This window comes from Aythya fuligula, chromosome 13 (assembly GCF_009819795.1).
Source record: "Aythya fuligula isolate bAytFul2 chromosome 13, bAytFul2.pri, whole genome shotgun sequence".
In the NCBI taxonomy this organism is placed as follows: domain Eukaryota; kingdom Metazoa; phylum Chordata; class Aves; order Anseriformes; family Anatidae; genus Aythya; species Aythya fuligula.
The window spans coordinates 11,441,581-11,455,030 of NC_045571.1; the positions used below are offsets into that span (position 1 = coordinate 11,441,581).

Sequence of the window (13,450 nt, forward strand, 5' to 3'; positions counted from 1 at the left end):
TGGGCGCTCGCGTATCCTTCCGCGCGGGGCCATTGCGACAAACGCGGCCGCACTGCGCCTGCGCGCGGGCGGGGCACGCCGGGAAGGCGAGGCCGGGGCGCCTCAGGGACGCCGCCCGCCCTGAGGGGAGCCTTGAGGGGAGCCGGGGGACTCCGAGCCCCTGCCCCAGCCCCAGCAGCCGCGAGGGGCGTTAGGAGGTGTCACAATAATAAAAGGAGCAAAGCTTGAGAGCGTCTGGAGTTTTTATTTACATGGCCCGAGCCGGCTCTGTACACGGTCTTTGTTTTGGGAGGGCTAAAAATAAGGAGGCTGGCTCCCGGGAATCATGTAATGAGAGCTATTTTGGGCACGCAAGTAGCCCAAGAAGTGCTGAAGACTCGAATTAGCAAAGTCTGATTTCTGGGACTAATTGCAACTTACAAAAAAAAAAAAAAATAGGGCAGCTGTTCACTGAAGCACTCAAGGCGGTTTAGCAATTACCAAAACCAGCCTGGGATAAGCTGTTAGCGCGTCCGTATTGTGCTCCCAAACAAAAGCTTTCCCTTTAAGATACAAGAAATGTTTTACAATTGTTTATCAAAACAACAGCATGAATTTTACTCAGAGCAACCATTTTTTTCCCCCCCGATGAACAATGCATGAATTCAACAGGCTAGTTTTTATGATAAATTATTTTACATCTATTAAAAATGAAGAACAAATTCATGAAGTCTTCATCTGGATTCTGGAACTACGAAAGGGCACAACCCAGTGCTTCAGCAGGACGTGCTTATATAAAGATCATTCTTCACCATGTACTTACTCAGCCTCACGTTCTGTAACTGATTAAAATACATAAAAAGGCTACTTCTTGTTAACACAGTCTGCACCACATTGCTCCTTGTACCAAACTGGGACAATAGAAACACTGGAGCTAAGAGCAGCCCAAGATGACCATCATCTCAGGGAAAAGGATTTTCCTTAGGTTATTCATCTGAGTCCAAGTCACTGTCTCCTGCAATGGAATGGAAATCTTCACTGTCTTCCTCATCCTCAGACAGGTGGACCTGACTTAATACGCTTGGTCCACAACGCTGTTCCTCTTCTTCTTCCTCTTCTTCAGAGATCTCGTATCCTCCGATACTGCTGAAGCTAGTATCTCTTGTGTTGGATTTTGGGTCTGGTTCTTCATAGCTGCCATAGCTAGAAGAAACGACATACACTTATTACACCATAATTTCATATCAGCAATTCTCCATTTAACTTCTATCTAATTTCTGTAAAAGGTCCCTGGCCTCAGGTCCTTGTGAAACACCTGGAACCACTGCGTACTTTAATTCTGTCAATGGCCAGTTTTTAAAAATAAAAACCAGTTCTGACGAAACAATTCTCTCCTGGCATCCTCACCCCACTTTGATATACTCAAGGTAGGAAATGCAACTGATTGCTCCAAAACCTTCCATCTGTCACCGTTACTAGAGACAAAAAGGCAGACAGCATAACACGCGCCACCAGAGCAGAGCACGTTCACATCCTCTCCAGCCTCTTCTACTGGCTGTTGTCAAGGTACTGGGCTGGACAGATCATTTGCCTGACCCAGCATAACTACTCTTAAGAGCAGGTCTTGATCATCTCTGTTATGAGAGAGCTTGCCCATATAATTATCTTAGGCAAATATCAATAACAACATGAAGGTACTGAATTCCACGAGTGAAAAAATGAACAGAGAATCTAATGCTAATATGCTACAGCACAGCCAAACAAGGAAGAGTAAGTCAGTACTTTCTCAAGACAGCACAGAAAATAAAGCTGTCCTTGTCATTTTCTAAGAGTGGAACTCCTTCCAAATTACAGAATATGCGTTATTCCTGTTCTTTTGGACATGCATATTCCTTTCAAGGAAGGAAATGCTTATTCTTAGAGGAAAAAAACAAACGTGAAGTTAATCAGTTAATCAGCTAAATCACCTTTTAACTTCAAAGGCATCTCAGTTTCTGAGACGATCTATAAAAAGCTTTCTTTGCACTGCTTTTAAAAAACACTATGGAAGTTATTTAACTTACAAGAAAAAAACACTATTATTTTAATTAACTAAGTTTTTTCATTAGAGTCTAACAGCAAAAGCAAAGTTCTGTCAATAAGTAGTAAATTGCAATTATGGCTGCAACATTAAAACCAGTAATGGAATCACTTAAACAACAAGATATTCTTCAGCTTTTCACAATAAACACTTCAGAAACCTTTAAGAGAACAATTTTGTTTTGAAGAAAGAATTGCTTTAATAAGATTCTTAGCTTTAATTACCTGATATTACTGTCCTCCATAACCTGAGATGTCTCCCCACCATCACCTTCATAAGACATCATGCTTTCTTCGTTGTCCATGCCCATTCGTGTGTTCTCTTGAAGAACGTGAGGTTGTTTTGGTCTCACTGGATTGGTCTCCACATCTGAATCACTGCCACTCTCACTCAGTTGGATAGCTGTGTAATAAACCAACATTTGGTGATAAATCAACAGGTTTGTTCTGTCAGTTACATACCCATCGTCTTTCTGGAAAGGATCCAATATTGACTGTAAGGAATGTATACAAAGCAGTTTATTGAAAATGTACTAGAAATGGTATCTGGGAGGTCATACCCATTTCTGACATTCAGAAACAACCTAATTACCCCCACTACTCAAAAGGCCTGGTCTACTTGTCAGTTCCGAACAATTCTCCACCATCATCCCCTAATAATATTCACTACTAGAACCATAATAATTTTCCTACTAGACCACATAGCCTACATATCCCTATTTTGCTTTCTGCCCTCTGCTGTATGTCTTTGTGATGGTAAGGAAAGAAGATTAGCTGGGTTTGTGAATGACCAGTTCCTATTCAACCTTTTTTATATAGCAAAGGACACATACACGAGAAAGGATTATCTCCTTCTTCATCACTCCCATCATCATCATCCTCTCCATCTGACATGAGCAAGTCTTCATAGAGGACGCTGGCCTGAGGCTGCTGGGCTGATCCTTCTTCTTCATCAGCAAGGTCACCATCTGCATCTTCAACTTCCTAGGTCATACAGCACAGGGACAGTGAAGATCAAGCAACATATAAACTACTGCCACTTCCAGCACATGCCTCCTATTTATCATACAGTTCCCTCCGAAGTATTCTCTCACTTCATAATGCTAACATTTAACACTACAGTTAAGTGTCTAGCTATTGCTATGAATACTGCTGTCTTTCAGGGTGCCAGACACAGAAGACAACCCTTATTCTATGGAGACTTCCACCACAAGGACACAAGTCAACACATAGACTGGCTGGGTTTCTGGAAATATACTCACTGGGGCTGGAGTCTTAGGTTTCCCATCATCATCCTCATCAAACCCTTCAATATCTACGTCAGAGTCTTCCTCGCCCAGCCTACCTCGCCCCTGGCGCATCTGAATGGGGAACACAAATAGCAATACCATTGAGGAAGGTGCTATTCGACACAAGCCAAAGGGTATGACGGACATCCAGACCACGGTGATGGGTAGGGAAACAAGGGAGGTGGGAAGGTGGGGGGAAATATGTATTTATCTCACTCTCAGAGCAAGGACCCTCTCTCTTTATTCCAAGATCAGAGAGCACACAGTCTCCACACACCTTTACCTGATGTGCTCATCTGCGAAAAGGAGGTTTCCAGCCTTAAAAGTGTCCAAGTTCTTTGTTTACCTAGCCTATTTTTGGAAAAGATCACTAGATCTTAAAAAGTGAATGTTTTTGTGGGATATTTTCAAAACGAACATCTGTTTCCAACAATTTTTCTCCTGCCCTTCTCTTCCATTCTTCCCCCAGTCACCACGAGTTCAAGGTAGAAAGGAAATGCAGATTCTGTCCTAAAGACTTTAAACTGGAAATCTACAGAACACTTGAAGAACTTCCGAATCTAGAAGGCATTCTCAAAGCCACAGACAACTGAAATAATAAATGGAACCATTCATATTCAATATCTATTGGTCTGGATTGCTCAGAACAGCTCCCCTAGTCTTTATGGTACCAGCTTCAATCTCATGGCCCTCCTCACCTCCTTTCTCCTCCGGATCATTTAATTTTCATGCCTGTATTACTTTATCTCCTTCTGCTAGTCCTTCTCCTCTAACATACTTTTTTGTTTTTTTTTCTTGTTTAATACAGAGTAAACACTAAGAAAAATATTCTGTGGTTACTGTAACCAGTTCATGTGTGGTGATTTAATACCTTTAACCTGTCAGGTTTTTTTTTATTTTACAACAAGAATGTATCTATAGTGGCAGCCTACACCTATCTCTTCCTAGGTGTTTGTACAGATTGTAATCACCACAGGATGAAACCACAGTAAGCTAATTATCGTCCTCCAAAACTGTAGGATATACTTCACCATTTCCCTATTCAGAATCAATAAGGGATTGCATATTAGCACTCCGCAGTGTGAGTCACCAGGTTTCTACTCCCAGAAGTAGTGAAGCAAACAAATATCTGGCCTTAGGCAGATTCTTTTACAGTGTCAAATTTCCCAGTGCTCTTTACTTGTTTGCTTTCCCATCAGAGCACTCAAAATGAAGGAAATTACACAGCTTTGGAAACAGGTTCCCTTTTCTGCTCAGGAAGCCTGATGATTTTTGTCACCTGTTTCCTACCAAGTAGTTGCCTCCTTTCAGTAATTTGCTTATACAACCCAACTCTCCAAGCACAGGAAAAAATGGAGGATTCTGAGTTCCTCGCTTCTCCGGGGTTGTGAAAGGAGTGTCCATAGCAGGCAAATTGCTCTCATCTTGACAGACTGAAGCATCCTGAGGAAAGGGTTGGTATCATACAAATGAAGTGGCCAACACAGGGAAACAGGACATATTATGTTCTCAGGCACTGAAGTGGCACTAAAATACTATCTAGAGAGGCAAGACCGGGATTTCAGAACTAAATGCAAAGTGTGTTTGTTTTCCAGTGTTTATATTACTAAACACTGGTTCAACAAAATAAACATTTATCCTTAGAAGATCAAAGATGGTAAAACGCATGGCTCTCAACCTCAGGTTTGAAGTTTGCCAAATAACAGATTTTAAAATGGAAGGCAGTACTTCTATGCAGTGCAGTCCTGCAGAGGCCAGAATTGTAAATGGACTCCAGAAGGATTAGACAGGTTTATAGAGAATAGGCCTCTCTGCAGCTCATAAAGACTGGTCCAGACACAACTCCAGTTTAAGGTGCCTGAGCTGCCAATTGCCAGAAGGGCCTCACTGTAAGAAGAATCACCACCGTACCTTTGCATCCACTTACTTCTGGTCCCTGCCAGAGACAGAAGACTCGATTACATCAACCTTTGGTTTGACTCAGTATGGCCCTTTTTATGTGTCTACAATGGAAGTGGTGTAACCACAAACACTGCTATCGGAACTGGAAAAAAAATACTTTATCACATATTGAAATAGCAGAGCTTCAACTTTCAATCGATTCTGTGTAAATCACTGTCTCAAGATTCCCTAAAACTAACACGAGAGATAACCAGAGGTTTGGATAAAGTGCTCCAAAAGCCTGGAGTTTGCATGCAATTTGACCTTCGAACAGTTAATGAGGAAGTACAGATTAGGATTTTGATGCAATGCCCTTTTAAATACACAGTTTAAATATCATGACAACCCTACAAATGTTAAAAGCAGAAGTAATACCATTTAAATTAGGCAAAACAGGCTTCCTAAGAATTTAAACAGACATGTAAACCATAGACAGCTCTCTACTTGCTGTATTTGCTTTTTATATCCTGGAGTCCATCTCCTGAAGACACATATGGGGAGATAAGTATTAGTCATCACAACTACACTTGAACGAAAGCCAAGCAACCATCAGCAGACCTGCCATCTGTGACAAGTTTGGGAGTGTGGGAAGCAAGAATGTACCTTCAGCCAAGAAGCACGGGGAAAGGGTGGCCATCAGATGACAAGTTCAGGGGAGGCGCTTGTTTCAGCAAGCAGAGAGAAGGAGCTCTCAGAGATGGAGCAGGAGAAAAGACAACTAATAAGCAATTCACTGCTCAGGCCTCTCTTCCTCTCTCCTGATCACCAACTTGGAAAAAAATCAGAACAGATAACACTGCTCGTGGGAAGGAAACCATCAGACGGAGAGGAGAATGCTATTTTAGCCCCTGTTTCTCTGAGGCATCGGGATAGTTCTCCATTCCGTTTAATCTTGGTTGAAATGCATCAGTATTGCTCCAACAACTAATCTCCAAAGACTCCGTTGCTGCCTGGCACTTCGCACTGCCCAGGAGGTCTTTTCTGCGTCACTCAGTTTCAGTATTCCCACCCCATTAAATAAAATCATCATTCCTAGCAATTTCCTTCTAGCTTCTTGAATGGCACTTATTTTGTTTGTTTTTTTTGGTGACATGGGTTGTGTTTGTATTTTTTGTTGTTTGTTTTGGTGGGAAAGGCTGGTTACACTAAATATTACCCACAATTTTTAGACTGCTATTCTGGCTCCAGCCATGTAACCTTTGTTTATGTATTGCCTATAAAAATTTTAAACCTGTTTTTCTTAAACGTAATCTTCATAGGTCCTTAAATTGTTCTTGAACATCAAGACCTTCTTTTCTGCTCTGACTTAACTAAAATTAAATGCAACTTTCCAGATGCAATCGCATCAGACATGCACAGAATAGAAAAATTAGTCATCCACAGGTGGTACATACAGAATAACTACAACAAAAGCTTTGCCTTCCTACACTGGGAATACAACATTCAGATTTTGATCATTCAGATATTAGCAAACCAATCATCCAGGGCTTGTGAACTTCAATAGTTTTTCTGAAGAAACAAAAGACACGCCTCAGACACTAGGATGACATTCCCTGAACTGTTTCCTAATTTATCAGGCAGATTCCAAATCAGAGAAGCAATAAGCATTTCCAGCAATAAGAATTTAAGTTGACCTTGATACCACAAAGGCAATTTTGTTTTTCAGGAATGAGTCTGTCATTCCAAGTGAAAGAAAATTTTTGCTGATGGTATTAAAAACGGCCAAACAGCCCAAGTCAAGAATAAAAACTAAAGGAAAAAAAAAAAAAGCCTAAAAGATATACTGCAGACTGATTGAGAACAGTAAACAAGAAGCACCTCAAGATCAAATATCCAGGAAACTGAAACTTAAAAACATAGAAACAAAAAAAAAAAAAAAAAAAAAGAAAACTTTGTGTGATCACTTGCCTGTGGAGTGTAGGGACCAGGGGTCATAGGATCAAGACTTTCCAGATCTGCCTCCTCTAGCGCTGCTTCCTTAGCAGTAGAGATGTCTCTCTCAAGTTGAGTCAGGTGCTCATCGTACTAAGACCAAAGAAGTTTGCTAAGGTTACAGAACAGAAAACTCAAACATACAAAAATATTACAATAGACTCGTCCACATACCTCAGCTAAAGTTTGATAACAGATGTTTACGATCTCCTGGGCTGTTTTTGTGTACTGACTGTCTGGCCCTGTAGTAATAAACAAATCTCTTTATGCATTCTGACATTTGCTCAGTGCCAGCTGGTGAGACAGAAAGACTGTTTTTGGTTACACAGCTCTGATAAGACAGGTCCCTAAATCCCACCACTTTCTGATTTAAGGAGAAACATAAGGCAGGGTTCACATTCCGCTAACAAAGAGCAACCAGTTTGTTCCAGCATTAAAAATATTATTTGGGAAAGTTGTACCATGTCAGCTTCAAGTAAATTCCCAGAAACAAATCACTGAAAGAGAAACGTGTAGTGCACAAGCAGGAAATCCTTCCGAAATGTAACTACCCCAAAGAGCAAAATAGTAAATAAGGCACCATGTGACAGCAAAAACATTACTGTTTAAGCATCTCCTTTCTCACCAAGAAAGGAAAGAAGCAATCAAGCTCAGGATTTATAGTTTCAGGCTTTGACAACACTAGAAAACAGGTGCTCAGATATATTCATTTAAGGACAGAAGAAGGCTGAAGCCTTATTTTCACCACCTACCATTGTACTTAATGCTGTTGGCAAGGATGAGGTTAACATCATCCAGGAAAGTCTCCCTGTTCTGGTACTTGTGTTTGGAGATATTCTGCAAGAGATCGTCACTCAGTAAGTAATCAAGTCTAAACATTTCTCAAGTGCCTGTTCAGTTCATGCTACACACCTTGCAGATGGTCTCCAGATCCATTGGATTGGCAATGACTTTGTAATAATCAGGAACAAACTTTTTATTAACTGGATGATGAAATGGCCAAGACTGAAAGAAAGAAAACAGACAAGGTTAGAAAGCTTCCATGTAAATTTATTACAGTTTGAGCTACAAATTTCATAAAGCAAGTCTCCAGAATAGATTAACATTCAAAGCATACGGGAAGTATTTACCACATGGCATCTTGAATCCAATAAATTAACTTCAGGGGAGACAGAGAATAAAAATGTACTAGTTGTAACTAGTAACTAGTTTAACTAGGCCTGTTGATACCTGTTTGATAGTGTAATATGTAATACAAAATAATAATCATACAAGAGATTTTTCTATTTACTAGCACTGTTTCTTTCACAATACAACTAGAGTACTCAGCAAGAAAAATCATTGTACAGTAAACAAACAGATCTAATCTCACAACGGGGGGCTATAAATAGTTTGTACAGCTCAGTATGGCATGATGGCACAGGAAAATTCTAAAATATTTTTCTAAACATCAGAAATGAAATGAACAGAGAATGGAACCAAAGTATTAAAGGAAACAGGCATTCAGACTAATCACTACAGTCTCTTGCTTTTTACTCCATACAGAGTATACATCATAGATAAATCAGTTTTATTGGTTAAAGTGGGTTTTTTTTGGTACAACACTGGGTGGACTTGATCAATGAGAAGTCAGCTTGTGTTTGGTTTGCACCTGCAAACTGCACAGAGCACTTTGCAATTGACAAAAGAAAGTGCTGAAATCAGTAGGAGAAAAATGTGTTCTACAATAAAAACTGTTAATGAAAGCCAGTAACTTTCTACTAATGAGAGGCCGAAGTAAGCATTATTAAGGAGTAAGAGCCGCAGGAAAAAGGACAGGAACCCTGCTTTCACTTCTGCTCCGTTACTCCAGTGAATGGGGTCAGTACAGGAATGTCTGCCAGCCAGAAAATTACAGGCCAGCACCCTGACGCAGCACTTTTTTTTTTTTTTTTTTTTTTCAGTGCATTAACAGCCACAAGATGTATATGCCACTAGACTACACAGCCAGTAGACTATAATCAGAATATTTTGCACATCACACGCGCACACACACACACACACTCTCTCTCTAGTTAAGCTACATACATCTGGAACTGCCATCATCTTTTGAGTGACAATGTTATCCAAAATGAAGGAAAAGGCCACTTGGTCATCATCATCCAGGAGGGGATTAATTGCTTTTTCTAATCGAGCCAGTTTATCTTCCTTCTGCAATAGAAATTCGGAATACCAATGACTGACCCTAGATTAATAACGGTTAATATCAGAACACTGTTACAAAGAGATTCCCTTTCACCTTTTTATAAAGACCCTTGTACTTAACAGAGGGTAACAGCCTAGATATAAGCCTGCACACAAGATAAAGTAACTAGAGTAACGAACGAACAACTATTTTTTGAGAGAGACTCCAACATGAACTGTTTAAAATTGTAAAAATTCAAATATGCCTTATGAAAAACAAAGTTCCCTTATTGTCTCCTTTTTAAAGCCCCATTTTTTGCCTACTCATGCCCTCTATCTTCAAACACACTGACCACCCCTCCCTCTCCACTCTGATCTCAACTCATTCACAGGACTTGCCTCTTTTAGCTTCTCATCGCACAGGTCCAGCATGGACTGAGATATTTGAGTCAGCGAGTGCTTCGGCCCTGCAAATACACAGCAAGTCCAGTGAGACAACTCTGGCCCCGATGGAAGCTTTTAGAACCCAAAAGGAGAAAAGTAAGAAAAAAACCACCAAACCACATCAATGAATACATTCTGACAGTGTAATATTTCAAAGTATTAGAAAGACCAACAATAAGAATTAACCAGTAATGCTTAGGAATAAAGGTTATATTTTTGTTGCAGTTAGCAGTCTATTCTCAAATATATTCTCAATATGCTTAATTATCGAAGTTCAGAATGGGTTTTATGACAGGAAACAGTTATTTGTAGCAAATATTTACACTTCTGGTATACATTTTATTAAGTTTTAGAAACCATATGGGAAAGCAGCTGTGGCTATGGAAGACTGGCCACTAAGCCCTCCAACTCTTCTGAGCTTTCAGAGTATAAACCTTAAAATATCTGTTTGTTTCATTAAAACCAGTCAGTAGAGCAGAACTGTTAAGGAAAGTGAGATGGACATTCACGGAATACTCAGAAAACCACAGATATTTAAATAATTTAATGATTCCTCAGACCAAAAAAAAAAAGTATTTGCAACAGAGCTATGAAAAAATCTCTGTAATTAGGATAAAACAGGGACTTAGCTGTCAAAAATAATGACAAGGAAGCAATAAAAGCACAAAACCAGTGTTGTCAGTATCACTCTGACTGCTGTGCAGCCCAGAGAGAGACTCAACACAGCTGGGAGATTTTTAGCTGCCAAATGAATACTTTTTGGACAAAGACTTTTCTATTAGCAGTTGGAATACAGTTGATCTATAGTTGCTCAATGAATCAGCACTTTTTCCCAGCAGCTTCATGCTCTACTGCAGAATCTATGCTTCTAATTTTTTTAAGCTAGTTTTCTGACCTTCCCAAATAAGGAAAAATTGCAACTAAGAACTAAAAAATGCAAAATCATTACAGTAAGCTATACTCAGAGCTGCATGTTCTAAGGCAATGGCTCCAAAAAGCATGAATTATTCCCATTTCTATTGAAAGATTCAGCGTTTGCTTCAATATAGCATAATATTGAGAACATAAGTTCACAAGTATCTCCCCACCAATCCATATCTTGAAAGAAGAAAGAAAAGATGCTCATAACAGTCTACTGAAAATGATGCTTTCTTTAGCTTCACCCTATATTAAGGGGATATGCAGAACCTTGCTTCAGTGCAGTTTGACTTAACGCATGCACCAATTTCTTCAGCCATTTGTAGGTCTATTAACTGAACTTCAATTACTACATTACAGTCATAATTCAGATTTTTTTTTTCAGTGATGGAGCCCACTTTCTTATTTATGATTTAGTCCACTGACAGTTATGAAGTCCTTCATGTATATCTGGAAAACGTTATTTACTGTTGTCATCTGACAGTTACCTTATTCTGCTCTTCTCTTGTTCTCATTATTTCTAAAAGTAAAAGCATTAGCAGAAACAGACTTCCCCTACGTTGTTAATAGCCTACCATTGTATGTCGCACTGTTCTTCACAATTAGTTCCAGGTGTTCTCTGAACTCTTCCCGTGATGGGTATTGCCGCTTACGAACATTTTCACGCAGTGTCTGCAAATCCATAGGCCGAGTAATGATCTTATAATAATCTTTGACAACTTTTGGATTTACTGGTGTGTGGAAGGGATATGTCTGAGGATGAAAAGAGAAAAAGGAACGCTTGTTAACATAGTACTAGCACAGTTAATCTCAGTTTAACTTGCATAGTTTAACAAGTACTAACGTATAAAGCTTTTACGCAATCACTTCTTTAATTGCACCAAGGAAAATAGGATGCGCTCAGCTCCATGGTGGCTATCATTTTTTTCTTAAAAATGTTCTTTAATACCATTCTGATAAGTATTCTCGGATGACTCAGATGAAATTTTTGGTTATGCATAACAGTAGTCAAGAAACTGCACCTTTAAATTCTCATTTCAACACAAATTTTCACTTTAACCTTTTGATTTTGCAAATTTCTGGTAAAATTTGAAGTAAGAAACAGAGAAGCACTCTTAACAGCTTTTGCCACTGCCACACACAAAAAGAAGTCCATATTGCTACAAAGAGTGCTGTAGATTTTTTTCTAGTTTTGTTGAAAAAACACATCCCAGGTTTTGAATATGTATCCATACAGAACTATTCAACGTTATTTTCTGATATGGACATTTGCATCTCAAAAAGATTCTGAACTGAAATAAATTATAAAGTAACACAAAAGAACTGGAATAAAGTTGTCCTCCAATAAACAGACATAAAGATGCATTAGTTTCTTAGCAATTTGTTCTCATTGATTATGCTACCTTAATGTGAATTGCTCATACGTAAGCAAGCTTTATTCTTGTATTTTAAAATAATTTCCTTGTTCTTATAAATGAAAAAATAACTCCCTTAATATGAAACAAACGTAAGCCCATCTACTGACATTAAGAAATCAGTGTTTTTTCTGTAGGTGGAAGACTACAACATGAGTTGCATTTATGAACAAGATTTACAGTGTTCCTGTTAAGCATACGTGGTAAATCAACACTGAGAACTATTTTCTGTCGACTGCAGGAGAAATCAACACGCTCATAATAGCCGAGAGCAATCTGAAAAACGTACAAAGTTCTGAGGAAAAGCTATTTCCCAAATCTATCCAATTGACGCAGAAAGATAAAGCAAATACATGATTCTTTCTGTGCTAAAACACCACAACCACTTTCGCAAAGCTCAGAGGCCTTACCTAGCAAACAACTGAGACAACCTACATGATTCAGTTTTCCCAACCACCACTTGCAATAGAGTAACATAGAAAACCAGGAATAAAACCATCAAGGAATACTAGTTTAGAGTCCCCATAGGAAGCACAGTCAGTGCAGGGGAAAAAGGGGTGACACACTCATCTGAGGAAAGGGTAGCATAAGTTTGGTGTCATTTCAGCTGTGCTGCTTAAGGCAGGTTTTTGGCCTCTTAACTTAGACTCACATTAGGAAGATCCCTCATATCGTTGATGATGCCCTCTAAGATGGATGACAGTGTCACCATGGGATCTGTTCGCCGTCGGTGGATGGATTTATGAGGACGCTAAAGAAACCAGAGACAGAACTGTTAAGGCAGCTCTAAAATGCAAAACATTAATATAAAGAAATCTTTGTATTTAGTAAGTGTCTGTAGTTGCATGCTGAGGACACACAGGAGTATTAAAGGAACTGAGCAGCTGATACAAACAGAAGCAGATATGCCACAATCAGCTCAGGAACACCTTCACTCACATTCAGATAGTCGCAGTGAACAGTTGTTCCTACTCGCCGCTTCTTCTTTGGAGGAAGCTGCTGTTTAGGAAACTTCAGAACCAGTGATTTCCTGCGAACCTCATCCGCACTAGGTAAAAACAAAACAGTATAAAACTTCCTCTAGCTCTGCTGTGAATCAAACCCATGAGCCCCCCCTTAGTAGTGGCCATGGTCCCATCTGCCATAACATCAAAGACACAACCAAAATAACACCAAAACCATAATCAAAATCCCACCTGCTGCAACACCAAAAATACAATCAAAATGCTGTGATTAATATGCATGTGTATATTCTGCACTAAGCTCTAAATTGTTTTTTCTTACTACCTA

General features: G+C 39.4%; 1 protein-coding gene across 2 annotated transcripts in view; it reads right to left on the reverse strand.

The window, feature by feature from the left end:
• Positions 1–224: 224 nt before the first annotated feature.
• TAF1 (TATA-box binding protein associated factor 1) overlaps positions 225–13,450 on the reverse strand; it is a 29,751-nt gene continuing 16,525 nt past the window's right edge. For both annotated transcript variants that reach the window (XM_032196037.1, XM_032196036.1), the window contains exons 27-39: positions 13,100–13,208; positions 12,813–12,911; positions 11,321–11,498; positions 9,783–9,850; positions 9,288–9,410; positions 8,133–8,225; positions 7,973–8,057; positions 7,395–7,462; positions 7,197–7,313; positions 3,321–3,419; positions 2,892–3,042; positions 2,284–2,461; positions 225–1,182 (exon numbers count right to left, since the gene is read on the reverse strand). In XM_032196037.1, coding sequence (XP_032051928.1) covers positions 966–1,182; positions 2,284–2,461; positions 2,892–3,042; positions 3,321–3,419; positions 7,197–7,313; positions 7,395–7,462; positions 7,973–8,057; positions 8,133–8,225; positions 9,288–9,410; positions 9,783–9,850; positions 11,321–11,498; positions 12,813–12,911; positions 13,100–13,208 — 1,585 coding nt within the window. In that variant the 3' untranslated portion in view covers positions 225–965. The remainder of the gene's footprint in view (positions 1,183–2,283; positions 2,462–2,891; positions 3,043–3,320; positions 3,420–7,196; positions 7,314–7,394; positions 7,463–7,972; positions 8,058–8,132; positions 8,226–9,287; positions 9,411–9,782; positions 9,851–11,320; positions 11,499–12,812; positions 12,912–13,099; positions 13,209–13,450) is intronic.